The sequence below is a fragment of the Ursus americanus genome, chromosome 18, assembly GCF_024610735.1.
Source record: "Ursus americanus isolate L20-20 chromosome 18, mUrsAme1.1.p, whole genome shotgun sequence".
Classification (NCBI taxonomy): Eukaryota; Metazoa; Chordata; class Mammalia; order Carnivora; family Ursidae; genus Ursus; species Ursus americanus.
This window is the reverse complement of record NC_142144.1, coordinates 19,801,556-19,829,033: the sequence shown is the minus strand read 5'-3', so window position 1 is coordinate 19,829,033 and position 27,478 is coordinate 19,801,556. Positions and strand designations below refer to the sequence as shown.

At 53.2% G+C, this 27,478-nt stretch overlaps 1 protein-coding gene across 10 annotated transcripts in view; it reads left to right on the top strand.

Moving 5' to 3' along the window:
* Window positions 1–27,478, top strand: part of RGS3 (regulator of G protein signaling 3) — a 130,648-nt gene that overhangs the window by 74,561 nt on the left and 28,609 nt on the right. For 5 of the 10 annotated variants that reach the window (XM_087869455.1, XM_045791108.2, XM_045791110.2 and 2 more), the window contains one exon: window positions 3,684–3,806. In XM_087869455.1, the coding sequence (XP_087725581.1) occupies window positions 3,684–3,806 (123 nt within the window). Of the gene's footprint in view, window positions 1–3,683; window positions 3,807–8,186; window positions 11,436–25,071; window positions 25,317–25,401; window positions 25,503–25,535; window positions 25,724–27,478 lie in introns of those variants that run through there. The other 5 variants (XM_045791114.2, XM_045791118.2, XM_087869456.1 and 2 more) reach the window with 5 other exon arrangements.

Here is a 27,478-nt window from a genome sequence, read left to right as displayed (position 1 = left end):
TGAAACAAGGCTGATGGGGCCTACCTGGCAGGGCTGCCGTAATGATTAAATGAGATTCAATAAGATACCCTGACCAAAGCACTTAGCACAGAGCCTGGCACACGGCGAGTGCTCCATAAATGGGAATTATTATTATTGTCAGCTTCATCACGGGGGGAGAGCTTTTCATATTCATTTATTCTCCATTAGAGACATCACCAATGATTTATTGACCTTTTAAAAAGAAAGCTAAGAGGAATATCTCATGTTCCTTGTAATGTACATACAGAGTTATACAAATGTGGTAAGATTATAGGCTCTGGAGGAGGCAGAAGACAGACTTTGACTCTCCTTTCCTGAGGTCTCCTGGGGCCGCTGACTTGGCCTCTCTAAGCCCCAGTGTTCTCGTCTGAAAAATAGTTAGTGGCTGTGCTTTTCCTTCCTACCTGTAGCATCAGGTCATTAGAATGGAAGGAGAGGTTTGTCAAGGCAAGTGAACAAAGAGTAGCAGAGGGGGTTTTAGTTCCTACGAAGATAATACTAATTCGAGAACAAGGAGGCAAGGCAAGATGGGGATTTTCAAGAAGCCAGGAGGACCCGGGTTTCTGGTTGGATATGAGGATGCTTATGTTTGAATGCAGAGGTCCAGGCCCAGTGCTGCCCCACCAGGAGGCCCTGTCTCTGGGTGAGTTACGTGAGGATGCCTTCAAGGCTGCTTATAGCCTTGACCCTGGATCCTGGTATGTGAGGGCACAGTGTGCAATGGCATTGAAACCAGTGAGTTAGATCACGTAGGGGATTAAGGGAGACCGTTCATATGCAGGGCAGCCAGGCAGGTAATGGGGTCCCTGATTTGGACAGATGTATGCAGATAAGAGTCCACCTTCCCTGGAGGGAGTGGGTTCTGTGCTCTCTGTCTTTGCCAGACCAGCCTCCAAAGCTCCTGGAAAGGAGCCTGGGGAGCAAGGACCTCCCCAAAATGTTTGCCCATCTAAGACAGCCAACCACTGACCCTGTGCCTGGCCGGGTTTAAGTCTTTGGTAGCTCAGAGGCTTCTGGATTCCCTAGCATTATGGGGCTTTCAGCTTCAAACTCTCAGAGCCAGAGACTCAGCCCTGAATCCTACTGTTGAGACAGGTCATACAGTCACCGTCCCAGGCAGAGAGGAATATGATTTTCTAAAAAGAGATTATCCACAGGGCAGGGGAGAGGAAGTGGTTCATGTGGGTGTCAGTAATATGGAGATAATCGCAGCTTCTACCTTGCGAGGTTGTTGGAAGAAGTACCGAGACCCCACTGGTAAAGTGCTTAGCACTGTGTGGGGTATGATATGTTGGGGGGGGGAGGTCTCAAGATGAGGACGTGGGCAGCCCTCTCACTGTGAGGAGAGGCTTTCCTGTACTTCTGTGGGAAGGGGCCACCATCCTAGAGCTCAGAGCAGTGTAGAGTGGTACAGAAGGTTCGAGTGAGCTCCGCAGCTGCTCAGAGAGCCGCTGGCTGACAGAGCTCTTCCAAAGCTTTCGTGCTCTGGTTGCTTAGGGCGCAGTCTGCAAGGGGGAGCATTCCCGTTAGCCAGCAACGGTGGCCCAGCAGCCTCCGAGGGGGCCTCCCGGGTTTGGGGGATGAAATCTCAACAGGTGTTTCTGCAAGGCCTTGAGTCTTCTTTACACTGCTCACTGGCAGTAAGAGCTGGAGGAGGCCCTTACCCACTCGGAGCCTCGGTTTCCCCCCTCCTTGCATTGGGAGTAACCATCTAAGCCCTCCCTACCTCTTCATGGAATTGTTAACATCAAAACAAGAGCACGGATGGGAAAGTGCTCTTTAAAATGGATAATTAGATAAAATGAATCGTTACTAAGGCCGAATTCCTGCTTCAGCACAGAAAGAGAAGAGGAGGTTTGGCTCTGGGAGATTAGGGATTTGCTGAAGCCTAAAGAGCTCGGTAGAGGCAGGGCCAGCTTTGTGGAGAAATGGCCTTTCCAAGCTGGAAGGGGTCATGGTCCTTGCCTCTCCCTCACCTGGCAAGGGTACATGATGAGACAGGGAGCATAGGGCCCTCTGCTCAGCTCCTTGCCCTAGCTGGCTTCCCTCCGGGGAATCTGGGGTCTTTTTTGCCAAGACTGTCCTTCCCCTGCAGCGGGCTGGGGGTTCTGAGAAGTGGAGGGAATCTGTTGTTAAGTGGGAGGATTGCCTCCACCCATCCGCCCAGTTCCCTGAAGCCAAGGGGAGGCAATTTCTTCCTTCTCTCCTCTGATGCTTTTAGGAAATTGGCTTCTGAGCACTTTGGGGCAGGAGAGGAGTGGCTGGCGCCCTGGGAACACTTAGCATGGGAGCTGGCCCTGCCCTGAAGGGTGGCATCCCTGAAGGCTGGAGGGGATGGCAGAATAGAGAATGTCCCCACATGCTAGTCGATGATGCTGGTGGCCATCCCAGCGCAGAGCCCTCGCATGTGCTCTTCCTTCTGCCTGGAACAGTTTCTCCCAAACACTTGCCTTGCTGGCCTTTATCGTTCAGGCCTTTGCCCACATGCTGCTGGGATTCAAGCCAGGCCTGTCCAACTGCAAAACGAGGAAGGACCGCATAGAAACACTGTCTTTTTCTCTGTTCCAAGCCATCCAGCTCATGCTCTCAGCTCCCTGGCTGAGCTCATGTAATCGTAGCCCTGTGAGGTTATAATCAAATTCCAGCGGAGTCGGAAAGAGCCTGCAGTCCCCTGACCAGAGTGTTCTAGAGTGGATGATAGCCCTGGGCATGCTCTACCTCCCCCCTCCATCTCCGCCCCTCCTCCCAGCACGTTCCAACTCCCCGGGGCCGCCTCTCTGGGTCTCAGCAGCGCCCTGATATTATGCCAAAGCTGGCCTGGCTTTGACCTCATCCCGGAAGTCCCTCCGGGAGCCAGAGCTTACCGAGGCCATTACTTGCCAAGTACTGTGCTGGGCCGAGATGGGGAAAAGGCCTTCCTGGAAGGATTTTCTAGTCTAGTTGGGGAGACGAGACTGCACTTGACAAGGTTGGGTGGCAAAGTGGGATGGAAATGACAGCAGTGCTAGTGCTGTCTAGAGTCTGTCCTTGCACTCTGCTGAGCTGAGCAGCCCCGGGTCGGACCCAGCTCCTGTGCCACGCACTAGTGTGGCTGTAGGGGGCCACGTGCCTATGCCCGCCAAAGACTTTCTGAAGGGACCTGAGTTTCTGTTTGAGTTCTCTTGGTATGTCTGTCCAATTGCCCATCTAACCTTGGCCTTGTGATCAGATCCTGTGCCAAGGTCGGGGGAAGGGGGTTCTGTGAGTGGGAGGAGGGGTCCTGGCTCCACAGAGCATCAGAGGGCTGGAGACCTTGGCCCTCTGGGTTCCCCATGTGCTCCCCCAGCTGCCGCCTTGTGCTGCCTGTCCCCGGGGGTGACCTCACCATTTCTGTCCTATGGCTCTCCACAGGCCTCCACTGTGTTGGGAACTAACGCCTCCCACCCTTCCCCCCAACCCGCGGGCACGCCACTCGCTCGCCAGCTGGCCCCCAAACCAGCTTCCCTGCTCCTCTGGCTGCCTCGATGTCACTGGGGATTAGTGTGCATTTGTGGCTTTTAGCGGGCCCTCCCCTCCCTGCTACAGCCTCACCCTCTGGAGCCCAGGGATGGGCTTGGGTCTGGGAGCCCCCTGAACCAGGGAGCAGCCCTGACCATCCTTTCCTCTGTTTTCCCTGACGTCAGAAGGCAGAGTGCTTATTCACTTTGGAAGCGCACTCACAGGAGCAGAAGAAGAGAGTGTGCTGGTGCCTGTCGGAGAACATCGCTAAGCAGCAACAGCTGGCGGCTTCACCCCCGGAGAGCAAGGTAAGGGCCTCGCTGCGGCCGCAGCCCTGGATGCCTGGCTTCCTCTCCGCCAGCCCGGACCCTCAAGCCTCCGAACTGAGTTTGGGGCCAGCTCCAGCTTAGGACTTGGATCTGAGCAACAAGTCTTGGCAGGGAGGCCCGTGCTTGAGTGTCTCTCCCCCTTGGCATCTCATGGGGTTTACTGCGTGGGTTTTGTGTGGCTCAGTAGAGTGATGGAGCCTAAGGGAGCATGGCCAGCACTTCTCGGCTCTGCTCGGTGCTTTGCCTCTGGCCAGGTCCAGTTCGGGTTGGCCGGCTGCTGCTGCCTGGCAGGTAGCCCCCCTCTGCCTTGGGATAGGTCGTGCCCAGGGTAGCACACTGGTGTTTAACATCGTCCGAGGGCCGGCACTGTTGGGAGGAGATGTCCGCGGCGGAAGCTGTTCTAGTGAGAGGCAGGCCACAGCAGAGGGGAGCCAAGCGGAGTTTGCTGGGGACTGGGGGCCAGCCAGCTGGAGCGTCAGGGAAGATTAGAGCCTCCCAGCTGAGGCTGACCTGGGATGGGCGCCCCTAAGCTGGGCCAGTGTCTGTGGAGGGGACGGGTTGGGAGTCAGATCACGGCCTTCCCCTTTGTCAGCCGGATGCCAGCCCCCGGGCACAGTTGTATTTCCCATTTGTGAGTCACGCCGGTAGCTTCTCTTTGGTGAAAGTGTTGGCCGTTTGGGGATTTGGTCTGGTTGGCTGCAGAAGGATCGGAGTGGTTGGTCTGCTGGCTCAGGGGGAGAGGATGAATGGAAGCCAGTGGCAGCCAGTAAACTTGCCGGCCCGTTTCTTCTTCCCCGTGCGTTCGGCAGGCATGCGGTGGGGGTTGGTGAGGGCTGCGGGGACAGGCCTGCTGGGGGCAGGAGGTCTCTGCGCAGCCTCACCTGGAGCAGCTCCGCAGCTATTCCCTAAGGAAGGGAGTAACAGTCCGAGGACCCTGTCATCTCAGACTTGAAAGTTACTTTGCTTTATACTAGCCGGAGACAAGAGTAACTTTGATGAGGGGGGCAATAGTGGGAAGAGCTCCGACTTCCACTCACACTCTACCGCTGACTGGCGGTGTGACCCTGGGCACGGCACTCTACTACTCGGCTTTGGCATCCCTGTCCGGGAGCAACAGCTCCTCCTCCAAAGGGTTGGTGGGAGAGTTAGAGATGGTGCACACACCGTTTATGGCACAGCTCCTGGGATGCCATAGACACTAGCTGGAACACAGCGGCCGGGATGCGCTGCCCCCCTCTGCCCCAGCTCCTCGCTGCTACCCTCCCATAGTCAGGTTCTTCTACGGAACCTCTCCTGTCGCCGAGGCTGTAGGCTGCCCTTGATCCCGGCTTGGTCACAGTCAGACACCAGGCCATTCTCTTCACTGGAGCGGTCCCTGGGATGATCCATGGCTGAACTCGTGACCCCCAGCTTTCTTATATTTGGGGCTTAGCTCCTTCTGGTGTGTGGGCAGGGGAAGAATTCTTTCTGCTTCAGCTTCAGTTTGCAGGCTCTGGAGTGTGTTGGCAACTGTCTTCTCAGTGCCTTGCGTGGTCTCTCCATCTTCGGCTGGGAAGACAGTTTGAGCGACTGAAGGTAGTCTGAGTTTCTGAGATAGGCTTTGGGCCCTGCAGCCTGTGGATCTGGCTGGCTGACACTGGAAGGGCCCCAGAGTTTGGGGCCTGGCTTCAGGGCCATGCTGAGACCTATGGGCGCCCTGGGCTGGGAAACAGTTAGACACCTTTTCAAATCAAAACTCTTCAAATGTGTGTTTAATGGAGCAGCTGTGTGTGGGGTGGGAGAAGGGTAGAGAAGGAGGGCCTGAGCACTGGGACAACCTCAGAATTGCCTCCTTACCTGAGAACTGAACCTTGCCGCAGCCCTGCATGACCCCACTGGCCCACCATTCTTAGAAGGTAGTTACGTAACCATCTTTAGTTAGACGGGGAGGCCCTTTGGGGTCTCAAGCCCAACCTCCTACCCCCATCATACATACTTCAAGAGTCTTAGCAACTAATTCCTTCTGGTCCTTTACAAAAAGCTCCCTGAGAGAAGTCCTGGTAAATATGATTTTCTCCAGGCCCATGGAGTTCCAGAAAGGCTTTAGCAACCTTAGCCACTTGGCCTGGTGGCCATCTAGCCGGCCCACCGTTCATCCACCTGTGCTTAGCTCCACCAGGTCCCGGCAGCCTCGGAGGTGACCATGACTGTCTTTGCCAAGGGCTGGGCCACAGCCTTTCTGCTAAGGTTGCTGACCTCCAAGGAGAGGGAAGAGGGAAGGCCAGGCAGAGCTCAGGTCCTTGCTTTTCAGGCAGAAAGAGTCCTGCTTGATTAATTTGTCCTGACTGAGTACCATGCCCTTTTTTTTTTTAATGCCTTTTTTTGTTCTTTCTGAGAATGCTCCGCCTTCTGCAGCGTAAGGGAAACCTTTGCCCAGGCTGCTCCCTGCCCTAACTCAGATGCCTCTCAGAGGAAAGAGGGGTTTGTGAGGGAAATCCCCAAAGTCCCATGCCTCCCCTTCTCAACCCTGTTCAACAGTGTTTGCTGATACCTTGGAATGGGGGACCCTTCACACATCTCAAGGAACGCAGTGTTCTTCCCAAATTTGCAATAAATGGGAAGCCCCGAACATGAAATGCTTGTTGGGAAAGGCAGAGGGAGGTGGAAGAAGATGGATTCCAAGAACAACAGAGAGGCAGATGGGCCACTACCTGTGTGACCTCTGGCAGCTGCTTCCTCAGTGGTCCCACTCAGGCATCGGTCAGGTGGCTCTTTCTAGCTCTTTGAACTTTGGGATTATTCTGAAAGTTTCCCATGGAAGATTATCATGGAGGGGTCATGCGGTCTCCATGAGGGAACCCTACCCTGCAGATTTCCACATGAATGGATTGCCTGTGAACTCTGCTGCCTGTAGGGGCCAGGTCTGTTGGGGCAGTCACAGGTTTTCCGTGCTGTCTCTGGGGTACCTGCAGGTGGCAGTCGGGGGGGGGGGGCTCCAGCTGGGGCAGTGTGGACACAACGAGGCAGGCAGTGTCCAGCCTGCACCCCTTCTCTGGGGGCTCCGTTGCCTTTCTCCAGCTCCCTTTGAGCTGCCCACGGTTAAGGAGGAGTCTGCCCTGGTCAGCCCATGTGAGCTCTCCTTCTCTCTGTGGAAGTAAGACCCGGCTTCCTTTCACTCACCACACCCTTCTTTCTCATCAGAACTCTGCCTGCTTGCTTCAGTGTCTATTCCTGGAGGGAACCTACCTTTCTTCTGCCTCGGATACCTTTACTGGACTCCCTGCCACGGGGAGTGCTGGGATGCTTCCAGTCTAGACTAACTCACAGGTAGTCCCGCCTGGGGCCACTGAGGTTCTAAGCCAGTAGGGACAAACAGTTCCTTATTATTTTGGTTATTCAATCAAATACCCATAACAGATGCCTCCTGTGTGCCACACACTAGGGTTAGGTCCTCTGGGTCACAGAGATGGGTGAGAGCTGTCCTATGGAACTCTCCTTTCATTGGGCAGATGTGACTAGGAATGGCAATCCGGGCTTTAAAGGCTGTGCCTGTTGGGTCCCAAGAGCAGTCTGATGGGGTCCGGGCCGCACATTCATCGTCCACTCTGTGAACCTCCACTGAGCTCCCACCACATGCAAGGCGCTGGCCTGGGCCATGGGAAGCCTCTGAGGGGAGTAGGCTTGCGACCGCCATCAGATAGGAGAGGGGAGCAGGGCAGCAGCTCTGTTCTCGGGGTGTCCCCGGGCCTCCATGGTGGGAATACACGGATGGATCTGCCACGCTCTTTCCTTGCGGGATCGCAGTCCAGGGGCGGAGACAGATATGCCAACAGATTGCTCAAAAATGATACGACAAGTAATACGGGAGGTGTAAACTCTTACAACTCTGTGACCTCAGGTGGGGCACGGAGCCTTGCTGAAACTCAGTGTTTTCATCAGTAAAGTGGATGGAGGAACAGGGTTCTCGTGATGGTTAAGCTCATGTCATGTACGCACAAGAAGAACTCTGTGAACTAGCTGCTCTCGTTACCACTTTAAAGCTATGTTTATATAGGAAGATTCATCTAGCGGCCTTGCTTATTGAAGCTGAATGCTGCTGCTCTGAGCACATGGGATGACCGCTCCGTGTCACTGCCTGGTAACCACCTGCTGTATTCCAGGGCCCAGGCAGGGAAACTGAGGCCTCCTGGGTCTGCTCTGGCTCTGAGACTTCTCCCAGATGGGACGCCTTGTCATCTCCACTGGTCAGCTAGAGGCGGGGCCCCGGAGATGCCAGGGTCTGTCTGAGCACCCTAGGAAGGAACAGGGGCAGGTCCTGGAGACAGGCAGCCCTGGCCTGAGTACACAGCGAGCTAATTCCAGTTCTGTCTGGTTCCACAGAAACTCCACCCTTATGGCTCTCTCCAGCAGGAGATGGGGCCGGCCAACTCAACCAATGCTACCCAGGATAGAAGCTTTACCTCATCAGGACAGACTCTGATTGGCTGAGCCAACCCAAGGGCGGGACTCTGCTTCTGGCAACTTAACCCTTTCTTGGGCATCCCCTACCACACAGTAACCTCACCTCAACTGGACCCAAAATGGAGGACCAAGATGGTGGGCCTAGGGTCATCTGAAGGGAGTGACCCCACGGTTGTGTGTGGACTGGCATCAGAAGGACCACAGTGGTATGAAGGCCTTGTGGGCATGTGCCGACTGGCACTGAAAAGTCCCAAATGGAGAAGACTCAAACTTTTTCCCTACAAGGAAGAAGGAGAAGAAATAGCATCTGGGCTTCCCGTGGTTCCAGTGCCCACCTGGGGGGCACAGGAGAGGTTGGCAGAGGTCAGCCCTGATGGAGACCAGTGTCATCAGCCTCCGCTGCCAGAAGACGTCTCCACGAAATCACTTCTTCATCTGTTCTCATTCATTCATTCCTTCGTTCAGCAGATACCTGGGGGGCAACCACATTATGCCAGGCTCTAGGCTAGAAGCTGGGCATTCTGTGGAGGTTGAGGTGAATACGGTCTCTGCTCTTATCCAGATATCAGTCCTAGTAGGGGCGTGACCCTTAAATAGATCGACACCGACACACACGTGCACAACACGATTACACACTGATCATCCATGAAGAGAAGGATTCCTGTAAGAGAGAATATATTATTTAGATTCTGGGGGGGGGGGTGGGCAGGGACTATCATAACTTCTACGTTGAAACCTGCAGGCCAGAAAGGAGTTAGCCAGTCAAGGACTTTGGAAGGCGTGTTCCAGGCAAATAGAACAGCCTGTGGAGAGTGCCTGAGATGAGAAGGAGCTTGGCATACTGGGGCCAGCAAAGGCTGGTGTGGCTGGAGCTGAGTGAGGAGACCAGGTGGGTGGGTGGGGGCCAGATCATGCAGGGCCCTGGTGGCTCATGTTTTGCTGATGTCATTCTAGATACAGTGGGAAACCGTTGAAGGCTTTTGAGAAAGGGAGTCAGTCAGTCTCAGGTACATTTCTAGAAGAGCAGAGAGCCCAAGGAGGCACCCAAGTGGGTGTGCAGAGATCAGTTAAGGGGCCCCTTCAGTCTTCCAAGTGAAGGGCAGTGATGGCCTGTCCTGGATAGTGGTCGGGGAGATAGTTACGTGACTTTCCAGACCCAGGAATGTGGTGGAAGCTCTGGGATGAGAAGAGAGAATTCCCTGCCCCCCATCCCCCCTTGTTCTCCTCCACTGTGTCTTGTTTCTCAGTGATGCAAGTGAACACTGGAGCCTTCCTCCCAGAGCCTCCTCCTGGCTGGGCCTGGGTGGGCACCAGTGCTGAGTTCTAGGAATGGCCCTGGAAGTTGGGAGCAGTGGGGGGCTTCACCTGGCCCAGGTGGGAAAGTTCCCAGCCCCCAGGCCTCAGCAGGGGTTGCGTGTGCTGTCCCTCCGTCCTGTGTTGAATGGCCCAACAGGATGTTGGGACACAGCCCTCTGGAAGCAGATTTGGTTTGCTTTCTACAGAGCTCCCAAGGTTCAGGGATTGGGGTCAGGCGTGGCTCAGCTAAAGGAAGACCTACTGGGGAACAGTGATTAGAGCCCAGTCTGCTCACAGCCTGGAGCCCAGGGTTGGACAGCTCTCTGACCTTTCTCTAACTGCCAAGACCGAGAGGGAGGGAAGTCAGAGGTCACAGGTCCGAGGAATATAGCTTGAACACAAAAGATATATATATATATATATATATATATATATATATATATATATATATATATATATATATATATATATATATATATATATATATGTAGGACCATGGTCACTTGCATAGAAAAAAAGGGTCAAAGAGGCTGGAGAGATGTCTCAGACCAGAGAAGCCCCTGGACCTTGGAAGGTCTCTGCATCGTGTCCTGTAAGACCTTCTCAGTGTCTTTAGAGAGGGCTCTTATGCCTGGTGAGGTTGCTCAGCCGCTGTGGCCACTTGAACTCCACAAAGGATGGCCCAGAAGAGAACACGTCCCTGACCTCCCATGTAGGCAAGATCAGACATCCCCTGAATGGGGATGGGATGTACCTGCCAGTGACCGGCCTGATGCCGCAGCCCAGCCGGGGACCAGGCTCGGCCCGCAGCCACTGCTGTGCGGTATCTGTAGGCCAGGACTCAGCCCGCAGGGTTAATGCCGAGAGGCGGAGCAGCTGCATCCGCACAGACAGCAAGCTGCCCTTGGACTTCATTTGATTCCCTTACAAAATGACATTAAGGGGAATGCGAGGCCCAGGAGAATTGCCTGTCTGGGAAGACAGCGAGCTTGACTCTCTGGGACCTGGTGACCTACCTCCATCCGCCAGACTGGTGAGGAGGACATGAGCTCTGGCCACAGAGAAATGGAGAATCAGAGCGCAACACCGAGCCCCGGGGCCAGGGCTTTCCTCCCAGCTTGTCCCCGACAAGCTGGCGACTCGAGTGGGGCTCCCGTTGGGGTCCAAGGCCCAGCCGGCTGCCGGGAGAGTGGACATCAGCTCCCGGAGGCCTGGGGCCCGTCTTGCTGGGGACTGTGGTGAGCCACAGCGCCATTGCTACTCTGCCTCTCAAATTGATGGAACAATTCATTTGGCTCCAAGGGCTTGAGAAGATGAAATACGACCGGGTGGCCGCTGCTCTTCTTCGTCCCAGTCTGTCCCAGCCGTCCCGGATGATGGACGTGCTATGGAAACTGCATCTGAGAGTCATAATCACGGGAAACATGGCTGGGCCCAGCCCTCCACATAAATCATGCTAAGAAGCCTACACAATGGTCTCTTTCCTGATGGTCCAATTGTCTTGCTTTGGTGTCTGGGGCCTGGGAGCCGGGAGGATGGGAGCACACCATTTATTGTTGTAAAGGCCATCTGTGCGATTTGAATACAAAGTGATCCTTTAAGTTCCCCTCACACCCTCAGATCCTGTGTTTTCTTAGTTCTCGGGTGCTGGGTCTTTTGAAACTCTGTGTCTCTCCTGTAAGTCGCCATGCTCGGTCTCTGCTGGCCTGGCCTTTTGACCCTTTGGGAGCTGGGACCTGTTGGAAATAATGATGACATTTCTTTATGTATGTCTTGTTTGTTTGTTTTTCTAATCCTTTATTTAAAATTTTTTCATCAGTTCTGCACCAAAGCCCTTATTTCTCTCTCTCTCTCTCTCTCTCTCTCTCTCTCACACACACACACACACACACACACACACACACACACACGGCACCAAGCGGGGGGGGGGGGGTGTCTGCAGAGCGAGGGGGGAGGCTGTCTGTGGGAGGGTTCCTCTCAGGGACGGCAGGGCCTTCCGGGATGGCAGCCGGGGCCCCCAGGCATTATCTGCCCGGGCCTCCAGCAGCTCACTGTATGGATGAAAGGGACAGAAACCCAGAGAAGTTAAATAGTTTATCCAAGGTCACACAGCTGGAAAGAGGATGAGCTAGTCTTCAAAGCCAAAGCCTTTCAACCTGACCCACTGCTCTTCCCAGATGCAAAGGTTTGTGTTTTGGGGATGGAAGCAGAGAAATCAATCATCGCCTTCTGGAAGAGGTAGGAGGAGGATGCCATGCGTGGAGAAGACATGGCCCTTTGAGCTTTGGAGGAGATGCTTTAGGACAAATGATAAGTGGTCTTATTCTGCACTCAGAGTTCGTATGTCTGACGGGTGGCCCAGAAAAGCTCAAGAGCTGCACACCAGATTTGATATGAAGGGCAAGGGAGAGTCCTGAAGACAGGCTTTCCGAGGGCACTGGGATAGTCGCTGATGCCCCTTCCCTCTTTGAGTCTGGCGTTCAAGAGGATTAGCAGACACAGTATTGGTATCCAGCAGCAATGGAACTGTGGCCAAAGGCGGAAAGGGACAGTGACAGGTTTAGGACCTGAGTCCTGGGGGCAGGCCTTGACCTGAGCCCTGTCAAGGGTGGGGAGAGAGTCTGCTCTGCATTCTGGGCCCAGATTTTGCTAATTGACTAGCTCCAAATCTCAACCCCAAGTAACTGGGAATCAGCTGTACTGGATTTCGGGTACCCCCCCCCCCAGAAAGCAGGCTCTTTCCCAGTCTCTCCAGCCTTCTCCTCTGCCCTGCTTGCTGCCCATCTGGCTCCGGACACACTGTCCGCTTTGCCGTCTTGCTCCTCACCTCCGCCTGGGTGCTATCCTTGCTTTAGCTCTTAACGAAGACAGCACAACCTGACCCTCCATCCTGTCTTGACCTTATCTTCCCTCAGGCCTTTCTCCGAACAGGGCCACCACCCTGCAGTTGTTCCCAGATCCTTGCTTTAAGGGTAGAATAGTAACATGAGGTGGTCCGGTGAGTGCGTATCCTGTGACCTCTGCCATCTCGTTAATCCTCACTCTGGCCCTCATGCGGTGCGTTATCCCCACGGCACATCTACTCTCTTTACACCCAACCAGTAGACAAAGACGCTGAGTCTTAGAGAAATTATGAAACTTGCCCAAGGTCACACAGCTGGGGTGGCGAGGATTGGACCCTGGTGGCCCAGCTCCGGCAATCACAGACCATCCAAGCTGCATCAGATCTTGTTGGGAGGCTGTCGTCAGAATGAAGCCCAGGTCTCCGCATGGCTCTGCAGGCTCTCCAGGCTCTCCCTGGGTGTGCTATACCCCCGGTGTGTGGCTGCAGCCCGGCCGCACTGGATTATTTCAACCCTTCTCCAAACTCCCTGTGCACGTTCATGCTCAGCTCTTCTGCCTGTGGTTGCCTGCCCTCTTTTGCTGTCCCTGCAATCCTCAACCTTTGAGGCTTAGCCCCTCTCCTGAGACACCGTTCTTGGGCGTGCATCAGAAGTGCATCAGAACTCATTGCCTCCTTCTCTATGTTCCCTTGGTATTTTGTTCATCCTTAGCGCAGTGTGTTAAGCAGATAGGTCTCATCTGCAAGACTGTGAGCTCCTTGGGAGACAGTGGCAGTCATATCGTATCTATTTCTTATTCTGTTACTGCCCCGTCCTTAGTATGCACTCAGGAGATGTTGCAGAATTGAATTGGGTCTTATGGTTCAAGCCTCTCGTGTTCTAAAATTGAAATGAGGAAACTGAGGCTCATACAAGGGAAGTGACCTGGCCACAGTCATGGGACAGGTTAGTGGCCGAGTCAAATCTCCTGACTGTCTTGGCTGAGAGCTTTCTCTGTTGCGCCTCCATTTGGTGAGACCAGAGCCTGGATCCCCATCTGGTTTATTAAACAATCTGGCCAGGTTCATTTCAGGGTCATGGATACTCCTCTAGTCTGTGCTGACTCCTGGCATCCTCAGAGGCAAAGGAGAAACTGACCAGAGCTGCTCCCCTGCTTCTCTTCCCCAGGTTTGTGGGGCTCCCCTCTCATGGAACTCCTTTTCCTCAGAGAAAACCAGAGTAGGATTCTGAAGATCTTGGATCGAATCCTGAAGTTGCTGGTAGCTCATTGCGTGACTTTGGGCAAATTACTTAATCTCTCTGATCCTCTGTTTCTTTACCAAGAAAAATGAGGCGGTTGAATCTAGATGAACTCTAGGAGTCATCTTCAAAGCCTCAGGACTCTAATGGCAGGTTAAAGGAAGAAAGAAAACAGACGTTTTGGTCTTCGTATTGGAACAAGAGTGTATGTGCGGTGGATATATGCAAATGCTGTGTGGTTAATAGTCACCATGTACTAGCGACACATAAGGTGTACTTACCGATCTCGTACGGGAAGGGGGTCCCCGTCAGAAGTACACAAATTATAAGCACACTCCTGGCTCCTCCCCACCCCAAGGTGTCTCCTTCCAGGCTGGCCCCCGGGAAGCCAGTGCAAAGAGCTTTCCAACCCCAAATCCTCCCCTCTTCCTTCTTCCTCTCTACTCACCACACTCTTTTGTTTGAACTTCACATATATATGTTCTTTAACCTTTCCAAGAACTGGGTCTATGGCCCACGGCTAACTTTCAAGTGGAATTTGTGGTAATCGATATGCAGTGCCTTTCGTTTCTTGTGCGGTCAGAAATCTCCTTCAGACTCTTCCCCAGAAGTCACCACTGACTTTTTTTTTTATTGCCTTTAATGTATATCTTCTTTCACTCAAACACTACTCCAGGTAAATTTCCTTAAGACAGTGTCTTTCAAATGTGAGTGGCTTCCTGTGATCGCTTTCGGCTGTTGCTCCTCATGGAAGAACATTAAGGGTTAAGTGGGCTAGCCTAAGAAGCTGACCACCATTTATAACAGAGTTTCCAGTGGGAGAATGTATTCTGGGACCCATAATCAACTCTCAGATGGACTTTGGGAACACAACTCAACACGTACCCAAAGGCCGATAAATACAGTGTTTATTTTATGAATGACTAGAATTTTGATGGAACCACTGAACGTTTGAATGTGGAACTGAAAATCCTCCCTCCTCCCACACCAAGATCGGTTGATGAACAAGCTCATTTATAGAAACCAAGACCAAGAAAGGGGCAAGAACCTGGCCAAGGACCAAGCAGTTGGTGTTAGAACCGGAACTAGGACCCAGACCTCTAGCTTCTAGGTCAGCGTTCCTCTTCAGTGACTTTTGAAGAGTCAGCCAGGTTGGGGGTGGGGGAGGGGCACAGATGTCCTAGAGATGCCCTCCTTGTCTCACTCAGTTGCTGTGTTGTCATTAGGAAAAGTAAGTCACCACTTTGGGCTGTAATGGAAATAGTGAAACATGGCCTGGCTAATGGCGCGGGGAGAGGTTGTCTAGTCGGCTGGCTGGGCTATAAATTCCTGGTGTGTTCCTGCTAGAGTGGAATGAATGGGGCTGCTGTTTTACCTGGGGCTCTGAGTGTGGCTGGGCTGGTGGAGATGCTCCCTGCGCTCTGTTCTAAAAATAGTGGTGGGAATGGAGCTGAGGGGAAGAGGAGGGGGATCCTTTGGGAGCTGGGTGGGGTGCCTCACCCCCTTCCTCTTCCTGCCAGGCCCTATGTGAGGAAGGGCCATGGGTTCAGAGGGTTTAGATCTGGGAGGGTTCTGGAACCATCAGCCCTCACACCTTGTCTGCACACAGAAGAGGAGGCCCCGCACGCCCTGAGAGGGGAAAGGACTGGCCAGCAGTGGCGGAGCCCCGGGAGAAGGTCCCAGCTGGCAGACTCGTTTCCTCCTGCTGTCTCAGCAGGGCAGCTGCAGGCCTTGGGGGCCTTTCTCTCACTGCCTCTGGGCGTGCACAGGGCCTGGGAACTCCTGGGGCCGGATGTGGTTGGGCTTCCTGAGAGTCGCCCAGCAGGCGAGGAGTACCGGCTAGTCTGCCCCAAGCCCTGACCTCTGCCAGCGGGCCTTCCAGAGCCACGCCTTCCCTTTGCTGTTGTCCCCACCCCTTGCTAACTTGCTCTTCTGTCGCCTCCTGGACTGTCTGCAGGGACAGTGGACAAGGGCCTACAGGACAGAGGGCCTACTAGCTCAGGACCTTTCTCTACCCTTCCTCAGGAACAAGGAGACCTAGCTAAGATAGAGGCAGGGGCCTGGGTTCAAACCCCAGCTCTGCTTCTCACTAGCTGTGCGATTAGTGGTGGGTCACCTAGGATCTGTCAAATGAGATGGGGACCCCTATCTCACTGGATTCTTGGGAGCATTAGAGGGGATGGGCCATGCGAAGTCCCTGGCATATAGAAGGTACTCAGTAATGGTAGCTGTCATCGCTAGATCAAGCATGAGCACAGGCTTGACTTTCTGCCACCCCCCTTCTTGGGGCTTCTACCAACGGAGGCATGGCAGGTGTTGGTTTGTTTTTTAAAGCCAGTTGACCTTTGTTGTATTGTTACAAAAATGATTTGTGTTTATTATGAAGAAGACATTTAATACAGTTGAACCAGAAGAAGGAAATGAAGTTCGCCTTTAATCCCAATACCCAGAGATAACCACTGTTAACATTTTGGGGTGTATCCTGTCAGGCATTTGTTTTTATACACATATATCTACTTTGCAAATTGGGGTTACAGGTGCACACAACTTTCTAACTTGTTTTTCTTCCATTTGGCAATGTAGTGTATCCATGTTTCCATGTCAATAAATATTCTCCTGCAGCGTCCTTTTTAACACCTGGGGAGTATTTCATTGTGTAGGTGAAATAGTTTTATCTAAATAATCTCCAGTATTTCAACATTTAGGTTGTTTCCAATTTTTCTTTTTTTTTCTTTTCTCTTTTTGTTGGTTTATTTATTTGAGAGCGAGCACGAGTAGGAAGAGGGGTAGAGGGAGAGAATCTCAAGCAGACTCCACACTGAGTGGGGAGCCCGACAGAGGCTCAGTCTCATGACCCATGAGATCATGACCTGAGCTGAAACCAAGAGCCAGGTGCTCAACCAACTGAGCCACCCAGGTGCCCCTCCAATTTTTCACTGGTGCAAAACCCTGAGATGAAAATCCTTATAGGCCTATCTTGGTATCCCCAGCATCATCCAGTGTCCATGTTTGACCCTCCACAAATATTTGTTGAATGAATTTTGTTAGAATAAATTCCAGGTAGTAGAATTTCTGAGCCAGAAGGTATGTATTTATAAAGATAAGGTTCTTGATACCTATTGCTAAATGACTTCCTGGAATGGTTGTACTGATTTACGATCAGTACTTTAAATATTTTATTTATTTACTTTATTTTAAGGGGAGAGAGAGTGTGTGTGTGTGTGCAGGAGCAGGGGAGAGGGGCAAAGGGAGAGGGAGAAAGAGAGAATCTTAAGCAGACTCCCGCTGAGTGTGGAGCCTGATGCAGGGCTTGATCTCAAGACCCTGAGATCATGACCTGAGCTGAAACCGAGTTGGACACTTAACTGACTGAGCCACCCAGGCGCCCCAGGACTTTCCCTTTTTAGCACAGAAAGTTCTGCTTGCTGAGAAACCCCTTTGTCCCCAGCAAACCGAGAGTCTGGGTGAGAGATTGCCCATTTCCCCACCCCTCACCAATGCTGCATTTTTACATTTTGATGGGGGTTAATTTCTTTGATTACTAGAGATGTTGAATATTTATTTATATGCCTTTAGTCATTATGTTGCCTGTTTTGTGAGTCCTTTCACACATTTTTTTTTTAATTGGGCTGCTTATAGTGTAATCATTAGTTCACAAGAGCTCTTTATATAATAAGGGTATTTGTGTTTTATTTTTTGTTATTCTTTAAAACTATGGATATTCCGGATTGATCGGTAGTTAGTCATGTCTGTAAATTGTTTTGGTAGCAGCTTTTTGAGAGATTACTCATATGTCATAGAATTCATTCATTCAATGTGTTTTCTTGGTGTATTTCACAGACTTGTGCAACAATCACCACAGTTCATAGTAGAGTCCCCAAAAGAAACCATACCCTGTAGCTCTCATCCCCCCTCTCCTCCAACCCAAGACAACCACTGAGACACTTTCTTTTGTCTATAGATTTGCTTATTCTGGACAGTTCGTATGAATGGAAGCCTATAATATTTGGTCTTTGGTAGCTGTCTTCTTTCACTTTGCGTCACGTTTTCAGGGTCCATCCACACGGTAGCACGTGACAATACTTCATTTCTCTCTGTGGCTGAATAAGATTTCATGGATGAATGGATTCATGGATATACCGCATTTTATTTATCCGGTCATCCATCAATGAACATTTGAGTTGTTTCTACCTTTCAGCTACTACGAATAATGCTGCCATAAATGCTCGTGTACGGGTTTTGTGTGGACATATGTATTCACTTCTCTTGAATACATACCTTGCCGTGGAATCCCCAGATCAAATGGCAACTCTATGTGTAACTTTTGGAGGACCCGCCAGACTGTATTCCAGAGGGTTTCACATACTCACTGTCAGTGTATGAGGGTTCCACTTTCTCCACGTCCTCTCGAATAACACTTGTTATTTTCCCATTTTAAAAACGACAGCCATCCTAGTGGGTTTGAAGTAGTATCTCACTGTGGTTTTGAATTACATTTTTTTAAGGTTTTATTTATTTATTTGACAGAGATAGAGACAGCCAGCGAGAGAGGGAACACAAGCAGGGGGAGTGGGAGAGGAAGAAGCAGACTCATAGCAGAGGAGCCTAATGTGGGGCTCGATCCCAGAACGCCGGGATCACGCCCTGAGCCGAAGGCAGACGCTTAACGGCTGCGCCACCCAGGCGCCCCCTGAATTACATTTTTCTGATGACTAATATATCTATAAATTTTTAAAGGTCCTTTTTTTTTTTTTTTTTGGCCTCTGGGGTTGTGGTATTCACCATAGGATTATATAATATTCACCCCCCTCGAATAGTTTGGTTTATTCTTCAAGTTTTACCCCCCCCCCCATTAATGTGTCTATTCCTACAGCAGGTTGAGACTTAATTACTATAGGTTTAAGGTAAGTAGCAGTCGTTGTATACATCCCAAGGCTGCTGTCCCATTATTCTGTAAAATTTCCTCTGAAATTCTATACCCTAATTCTAGTCTGCCAGGGTTTTACCCTTACCTTTTCCATAAACATATTTCCATATTGGGCATGACACCCGATCTAGAGTAGTTTGTCCTCACCTCCTACTACCCATAGTGACTGCATCAGCTAGCCTATACTTCTCTTTGCTTTCCTTCGAGCCTCCCAGGGATGGTTGAAATCATCTGGAATTTTAGTTTCTGATTATTATCATTTTTAGATATTCGTCCTGTTGTGTTTTAAGAGTCATTTATTTAAATTGCATTTAACTCCTCAATTATGTTATCAGTAGTTAGGTATATACATGTTTCTGGCTTCATTGCTCGCCCATCTCTTGGATACCACACCATCTCATTCTTGACTCCTTGACTTGGATTCATTTTTTTCTGGAGACCTCTCTTGAGTAACTTTTCCAGAAAGGGTCTGTGGGTGGCATAGTTTCTCAGTCTTTCTAAGTCTGAAAATATTTGCCTTCACGTTTGAGTCCTCCTTTTCCGAAGTAGAGAATTCTAGGCTAGCAGTCCTTCTTCTCCAGGTACTTGAGAGCCATGTTCTGTCATCCCAGCATTTATGCTGTAAGAAGCGCCATAACTGAGTTGATTCCTCAAAGTTTCTTTATGGAAACAAGCAGGATTTCTCTTTCCAGTCTTTGGAATTTAGAAACATCACCAGACCATTTCTAGCTGTTTGTTCTCCATTGGTGGTGTTTCCTGGTACCAACCGGGTAAGATCTTTCAGCTTCTATTGGTTCAGGCAGACAGGTGAATGGTGGTGCCCATTCTCTAAGGCAGGAACAGTAAAGAGGGAACAGTGTGGGTGACAGGTGCATGAATCCCACGGCAGCTTTAGGTACTGTGATGGAGGACTAGTTGGTAGGTTCTCACAGAAACAAGAACATTTAGACCAGGGCTTCTTAAACTACCTGTGGTGAAAGGCCTTATACTTTAATAAAACTCACACTACATGTGGGGCGCCTGGGTGGCACAGCGATTAAGCGTCTGCCTTCAGCTCAGGGCGTGATCCCGGCGTTACGGGATCGAGCCCCATGTCAGGCTCCTCCACTATGAGTCTGCTTCTTCCTCTCCCACTCCCCCTGCTTGTGTTCCCTCTCTCGCTGGCTGTCTCTATCTCTGTCAAATAAATAAATAAAATCTTAAAAAAAAAAAAAACAACTCACACTACATGTGATTTCCCATGCTGGTTTGCTAACACCTGAACCAGCCTTGTACCCAGTTCATATTCAGTAAGACCGGTCCGCTGGTCTTGGGCTTGGGTATCATGGCAATGTCAAATGGCTACAAAAGTGTCCAAACACTTGATTTTGCTGCTCATGGCATTGCAAAGCAGTAACAAGAAGTTCACGGATCAGTAGGGTTCTGCAGACCATGCTGAGTAACACTGACCTCGTCAAACCCCGGTGCCCGTTTTAGAAACAGGGAAGCTGAGGCCCAGAGAGGAGACTGGCCTTGCCCTAGATCTCACAGAAGACAGCAGCAAAGTTAGCATGTCAGTCCACTGACCCTGTCTTGTGGTGGCCTGGGCCCAAGCCCAGCAGGCCGAGCAGCGAGGAGACTCCAGAGGCACTGTATCTAGCAGCCAAGGTCACAGGGCCGGCCTCCACTTATCTGAGTTAGTGCTCTGTGCCGAATGCTGGCCAGGAACTCGGGAAGTGAGGACCCAGCCTGACCCTGGAGCTGGCACAAGCACTGTGGGTTGGGGATTGCTCCCCAAAGCCTGAAATCCTGGGCCAGCGTGTGGCTGGTTGGCTGAGCCAGGAAGGGAGATCGTCTCCGTCCTTGGCCACCCTCTGCAGCCACCTCAGGTCAGGCCGATGCCACCGAGGCAACAGTGGTGTGCGAGCAGGCTGGAGGCAGAAGCCAGCCAGTGACAGATCGCAGGGACAGCTCTGCAGGTGGACATGTGGTCTCTTGGCTTCCATTGCATGCGGGCTTCTCCTTGTTGTGGTTGGGAGATCTAGTTCCGGGGAGCAGACTGGGACTCGGCCTTGCGGCCTGAAGTTGCTGAAGAAGGGGAAGATGCACAAGGAGAAGCGCTTCGGGAACAGGACTTGGGGGCAGAGTGTACAGGGGAAGAGAGAGCCTTGGGGCCATTGTTTCTGCCACGTGACCTTTCTGTACCTTAGTTTCCCCCTCTGTAAGACGGACCTGTTGCTCAATAAATGTGAACGGCTATCAGCTATGAGGACATGCCAGGCACCATGGTAGGCCCTGCCTGTCTGTTAGACCCTCGGCCGATATGTTCACATTTGACTCTTCACATCAGACGTCCCCAGGTGAATTCCATCCTTTTCAGAGGAGAGCCACAATGACAACACAACAACGATGCTGCTACTTACCTTGTTACACACTCACCGTGTGCTGGCACTCTGCACGCACCACCTCATTTGGTCCTCCACAGGGCCCAGTGAGGCACATGGTAATAGCCCCATTTTACAGATGAGGCAACTGAGACTCAGACACATTAAAATGACTTGCCCAAGATAACTCACACTCAGATTTTTTTTTTTTTTGGACTCCAAAGCCTGTGTTCTTTCTAAATTCCACTGACTGAACTCATTCCTTTAGTGAGAGAGCCTGGAGGGGCCTGGGACTGGCCACTGAGCGCAGGGGAGCAAGGCTGGGCCCACTGGACACCCCTCTGTGGCCTCATGTTAGGGATGGAAGAGAGGCCAGTGAGGGGGAAGGGACTCACCTGGGTTCTGCAGACTATAGGCCAGAACCTCCCATGGGTGTGAGCTTGAGGATACCTGCTGTGTCCTGTCCCACGTCACCACCTGGAGCTCGTGACCCAAGAACAAAGCTAGTGCCACCAGGAAGAGCCAGGTGCATGCCCTTAGCAAGCAGTGGGAGAGCAGGTCCCCTACCCTGGCGTTGGGGTCGCGGAGGCCAGAACACGGCAGGACAGTCCCTGCCTGTAGCGTCCACTCCAGGGTCAACTATGCTCACCCCCCTGGGTCAGATCTCGGGAGCAGACTACTTCCGTCTGCCTGTGTCCGTAGTTCCGAGCACAGACTCCAGCACACGTAGAGATTCAGTGTTTTTTGAAATAACAAATAAATGTGTCTTGGCTGACTCTTCTGTGGGGAGGGCCTTTCTGAATGGAGTCTGTAGACCTCTAAACCAGGGACGTGAGACCCAATGAGTAAAGGCCTGGAAATTCCTAAGTGGGTTAGCAGATTTAAAGCTTGGGCTGGGGTGGGTGTGTATAGATCATTCTACAGTCTCCTAAGGCAGCCCTGGCCCATCATAGTCTTCTGTAGCAGTTTGGGGCAGGGGCAGGGCTCTGGAGGAGGTCTGGCCAGCATGCCCTGGCCCAGGCTTTCACTCCCCTGACACCCTGGCACAGACCTGGCTCTTTCATTCTCTGGAGAGAATGTTCCGGGGAGAACGAGAGCCCAAGCAGCTGCTGGTGGGGACTGCGGTGGTTTTAGTCTGTGGCTTGCTCTGGAATTCCTGGGACCACACCTCTCCCTGGCTTGGGCCCAGTTTCTGCCCTAGCAGCATCACCCTCCTCCCCAACCCGGAACAAAATCCCAGTGGACTTTGGCTCAGAGGGCAGGATGGGGAAACTTATTAAGTAGCCTTCGGCAAGTATCCTCCTTTCCTTGAGGAGGGCGTTGCCAGCACACAGCCTCCCTCAGGTAGAGTCTGGGGGGAGGAAGGAAGGTGGGTGGGTTTCCGTGTGTGCAGGGCTCGGGATGGGGGCTCGGGAGCACAAGCCGGGGCACGGCAGGCTTCATGCGGTGGAGGCAGGCTCGTCTGTTGCATTATTGTCCCGCGCAGCGGTGTAGGGCACAGTGGAGAGTGGACTGGGCTTGGCCCCCACAGCTCTGCCCTTACTAGTATGGGACCTTGAGGATGTTTCCTCATTTCTCTGCCTGTCTTTACTCATTTGTAAAGTGGGGACATTAGACATCGTATCTGATAGGGCCGTGAAGGTTTAATGAGTCAATAATCGGGAAGTGCTCAGACCAGTGCTGACACATAGGAAGTGTCAAATGTTTGTTGAGTGAATTATGTGGATCTGTAAATGCACCCCAGGCCTTGAATGCCCAGGTGCCAATCCCTGTGGCTGGCAGGCCACCTAGATCTCACGGTTCTCTGGATCCCAGTTCCTCCTGTGCTGAACAGCACCGTCATCTATGTAGGTCTGAAGAGCATTAATGTGTATTGGGAGGAGCACTGGACTGGGAGTGAGCAATCCTTGGTCTCAGCCCTGCCATTCAGTTGCTTTATTTCCTTGGGAAAGTCACTTTCCCTCTCTGGGCCTCAGTTTCACTGTCTGTCAATGGGAAACAGCAGTGAAAGATCTCCAGGGGCCCTTCTGGCCCTTTGACTCCTCCTCCTGCCCCAGGCTATACACTGGGAGGCCCACCTGCTTTGCTGATTTGTATCTGGAGCTATGGAGAGGCAGAGGGCCGTGGCTGCGTGGGCTCCCCCAGGCACGCAGTGCTCTCCTGACCTGGTCTGGCAGGCTCCTGGGCCTCAGGGCACTGAACTGCTGGTCCCGTTCCTCATTATCCTTTTGGTCCAGAACACTGAAGAGTGCATTCTGGGTTCTGGACCCCGCCCCCTGGATTGGCAGAGCTGCTCTGCCCATCGTGGCACGATGTCTAATTACAGACTCACTAGTCTGGCTGTGTGGCTGATGTCTGTCTCCCTCAGGAACTTTGTGAGTACAGGGCCCGGTCTGTCTGTTCTCTACCACAGCCTGAGGGCCCAGCACAGAGCCTGGCATGAAGCTGGTGCTCCAGAACTGTTTGTTGATAGAGAAGTGAAGACCCTGCTGAAACTCGAGGACTCCTCTCATGTCAACTCAGGCTCCCCATCCTAAGCAATCTTATCCCAAGCACCAGAAATTCCATCCTGGGAACCAGTCAGCCCTACTGGAAATCGGTCAGCCCCATTAGATCTGGACTCTCTCGAGACTCACCTTCTTAGTTTCCCAGGATGAGGTGGACCCTGCTTCCCAGGAGCCTGCAGGATGACAGTCTTCTAATCTGGAAGGTTCTTGGGCCCTGCAAGGACTGCCTTGGCTCTGCCCCCAGGGACAAGACAAAGTATTGATTGGAGTTTGTAAGTGACTGCTCAGATGAGGGCCCTTCCAAGTTGATCCCGATATAGGATGTTTTCTTCTACCTGCATGTGTGCGTGTGCTTGTATGTGTGAATAAGACAGGAATAGATCAGAGACAGGGGCAGGGAGACGGGCAGCGATAGCATTCAGAGACAGTGAGACCAACACAGGGAGAGTAAGAGGCAGAGGACAACACTTCAGCCCAGGGTGGCCAAGGTGGGGTGAGGTGGGAAGGGGGCACAGGGTCTCCTTCTGCCCATCGTTTTTCCTGTGTGACATCCCAGGGTGCCCGCCACTCCAATAATCAGTTTCGGGTTGGAGCTGCTGTTGGATGGGCACCCCTAGCTTGGGCCCCAGACATCAGACATCAGACAACAAGACAGCTTGTTGACATCAGACAGCCAACTGCAAGGGCCATAGCCACAATGTCAGACAGCTTGGCACTGGCAAAGCAGCTTCCTGGGTGGGGGGGCTATGCAGGGGTGAGGAGCAGGCACCCCAGAGTTGGCCCGACTGGTCTTCAGTCCTGGCTTTACAGCCAACTAGCTGTGTGACTTTGGGCAACTTCACGACCATTCTGTGCCTGAGATTCTCTGTGAGGAGGGTAGGAGTAGCCCTGGCCTCTCAAGGTGCTGGTGAGGATTAAGTGAGTTTATGAAGGCCAGATTCTGGGAATAATGCCTGGCATAGGATCACTGAATTCTCTCTGAATCCCACCGGTGGGGCTGGTCAAGAGTTGTCAGCCCCATTTTACAGATGAGGAAACCAAGGCTCAGAGGTGGGCAGGACTCGATCAGGGATACCCAGCCAACCAGTGCTGGAGCTGGAACCCGAACTGGGGGCTCTTGCCTCGAAGCCCAGGGCTCCTGCCTCTGCACCCCATGGTCCCTCTGTTAGGGATGTCTCCTTCACTTGTGGCCCTAACTCTTGAGCTGCTGTCATGTGCTCCTCCCAGCCATCGTATAGTGGGGGAGGAAGCCCCGTGCTCTCCGTCCATCTGATTCCCCGAAAAGTGCTGAGCTCCCGCTACACTGGATGGTGCTGCTGTACGGCACCCACTGAAGCCGCTGCTCCCCCATCCCGAGGCGGTGACATTCTTAGAGTCCGCAGCACGTTGGCTGCAGGACCCCGGGTTAAATGGCAGCCGCCCACAGGGATGTGAGCCGCGTGGGGGTGGGGGTGTGCCGGGAAGCCCGGGTGATTGGCTCCATCCTGCCGGAGCAGCAGCCAGTGGCTTTGCACTGCCCCAGCCGGGGGAGCCCTCAACGTGCCTGTGGGGTGCACCCGGCTCGGGGATCCCGGGGCCAGGGGCTGGCACCGTCAGCGATGGCTGCCTCTCCCTCCAGAGCGGCACTTGGGGGGCCAGCCCAGGCCCCGGGGACGGAGATAGGGGAGCCAGGGCCCGTGCGTGCATGCGTGTGAGTGTGAGCATGAAACCGAGGAGCCGGGGCTCCTTGCAGGCTGAAGGACTGGCTGCCGGAGGACGGGGACGCTTCCTGAGACAGCCCGCTCTCCTCCTCCTCGGATGAAAGTGACTTGGGAAATCAGAGTTTTCTTTGATGGAAGAAAGAAATCCAGAGCAGCGGCAGCGGGCTGGACAGGGTGCGTGTTTGGAAAGGAGGAAGAGGAGGAGGAGGAAGAGGAGGAGGGCAAGGAGGAGGAGGAGGAGGAAGAGGAGGAGGGGCGAGTGATGCAAGGGTTTTGAAAACGCTACCTAGATGTGGGAGGTGGAACCTGGTCATTTGGTTCTGCTTTTCCCAGCAGGTATCGCTCCCCTGGGGAACTTGGGTAAGTCCATAAATAGCTCTGCTGACACAAAGAAGCTCTGTCTGGGGTAAGCGGCCGCTTGACACGGGCGGCCAGGCGGCCAGGAGCTGCCACAGCCACGGCCGCCCGCCCGCCTGCCCGCCCGCCCGCCTGCGGGAGGAGCCCGGCAGAGACCGGGCCGGCGGGCTGGCGGGCAGGAGCGGCAGCCGGGAGTCTCCTGGGTCCCTGCTGGAGTGTGCTGGGTAGGTGCCTTGGTGACAGGGTGGGTGTGCGGTAGGCGGGGTGGGGGCTCTTGTCCAGGTCACCCCGTGCCCCTGTTTCTATTGTTTCTTCCCCAGGGCAGCCATTGATAGGCATGTTGCAACTAAATCGCGTGTGTTAGGCTCTGAAATAGCTCTGTGTGTGTGTGTGTGTGTGTGTGTGTGTGTGTGTGTCTGTCTGTCTGTCTGTCTGTCTGTCTTTCTCAGGGTGGGGACCCACAGGGCCAGGGGCATGCTACCACTGTGTGCTGCTCCCCACTTCTAGGCTGGTCAGCTGGTTTTTGTTTCTGAGAGAAAGGAATGTTCGGTGACCACGAGTTGGGACACTGCTTGGGGAGCTAGCGTTCAGCCGTTCAGCCGGCCGTGTTGGTGATCATGTCAGGGATGCTAACTGTACTCCAGGCACCAGGGATGGCCGCTCTTGCCTAGTTCCATGTCAGGAAAGGAAGTGGTCTGGGTTGGGGGTGGGGGTGGAGGTGGGGTGGGGGGCGGGGAGACGGTCTCAGCCAGAGGGGCGGGGCGGGGGGGGGATTGCCTCTGATTCGAGAGACTTCTGGTGAAATGCCCCGCGGGAAGCACAAGCGGGGATGCTGTGCCTCCTGAGCCCCTTAAGAAAGGTCCTGCACCTGCTCCCTTGGCTCCAGTTGAGAACCGTAGGGAGGGGATAATCGTTATGGACCTGCCCACCCCCACAGAGCTAACCACAGTGAGGGGACAGAGGCCAATTCTTTTATCAACTTGGAACCCTACACCTCTACTCTGGACCTGAGGTGTCTGGGAAGAACCTCTGTGCCGTGGGACCTCAGGGTTGTAGAAGAGCCAGGGTCCAGACTGGGAAGGAGCTGTGTCCACACAGCAGGTCTCTGGCCAGGACCCGGATGGAAGGACACTGCTTCCTGGAGCAGTGAGGACAGGATACACGGGTGCCCTTATCCTACCTGAGCTATGTAGTTCAGCTCTGAAGCTAGTACTCCTGACTTGAGATGCCTAGTTAAGGACGGAGCCACGAGGCCCCTGGCTGAAAACTTTCCACATCCTCCTGCCCTCAGGCCTATGGCTAGGGGCTGTCTGGCTCCTCTCTCGAGGTGGCTGGACTGCGTATATCTCTTGGAAGGAAGGAGCCACAGCGCCTGCCCACCAGTGCCTGTGGATCCCAGCCGGGGCACCGATGCCAGAGTCAAAGTTTCCACCAGGGCCCCTTGAGTCCTCCGTGCCCAGCCAAGGGGCACCTCCCTTCTTCCCCAGCCCTAGCATGTGGCATGGCTTAGCCCAGGGCGGGCCCTTCAGGGAGCCAAGTTCCACAACGGGGCTTGCTTCAGGCCTAGCCTGGCATCTGAGGCAGCCAGGGGGATGGTGAAGAAGGAGGCCGCTGAGGCGAGGGACCCCCTGTTGGGAAGTCTCCAGGGCCTTGAACCAGAAATCCGTGATGGGCTGCTGACTCCAGTACTTGGTATCAGTGCAAGCACTCCACCCCCAGCGTACTTGCCTTTGCATATGTTCCCATTGCCTGGAAAGCCCAGTTCTTCTCTCCAGGCCTTAATCCTGGAGAACCTAAACTTCGACAGCTAGAGCAAATACTCTGTGGGAGCCTGTCTGTCCATTGGTGGTGGTACCCAGAGTGGTTACTTCACGGCTTATTTAGGTGGGCTCTGGGCCTTACTCATCTCTGGGTCCCAAGGGCCTAGCCTGAGACCCAGGGCATGGTGGGAAAGGGCTAGGATGGGCTTTCCTTGGGGA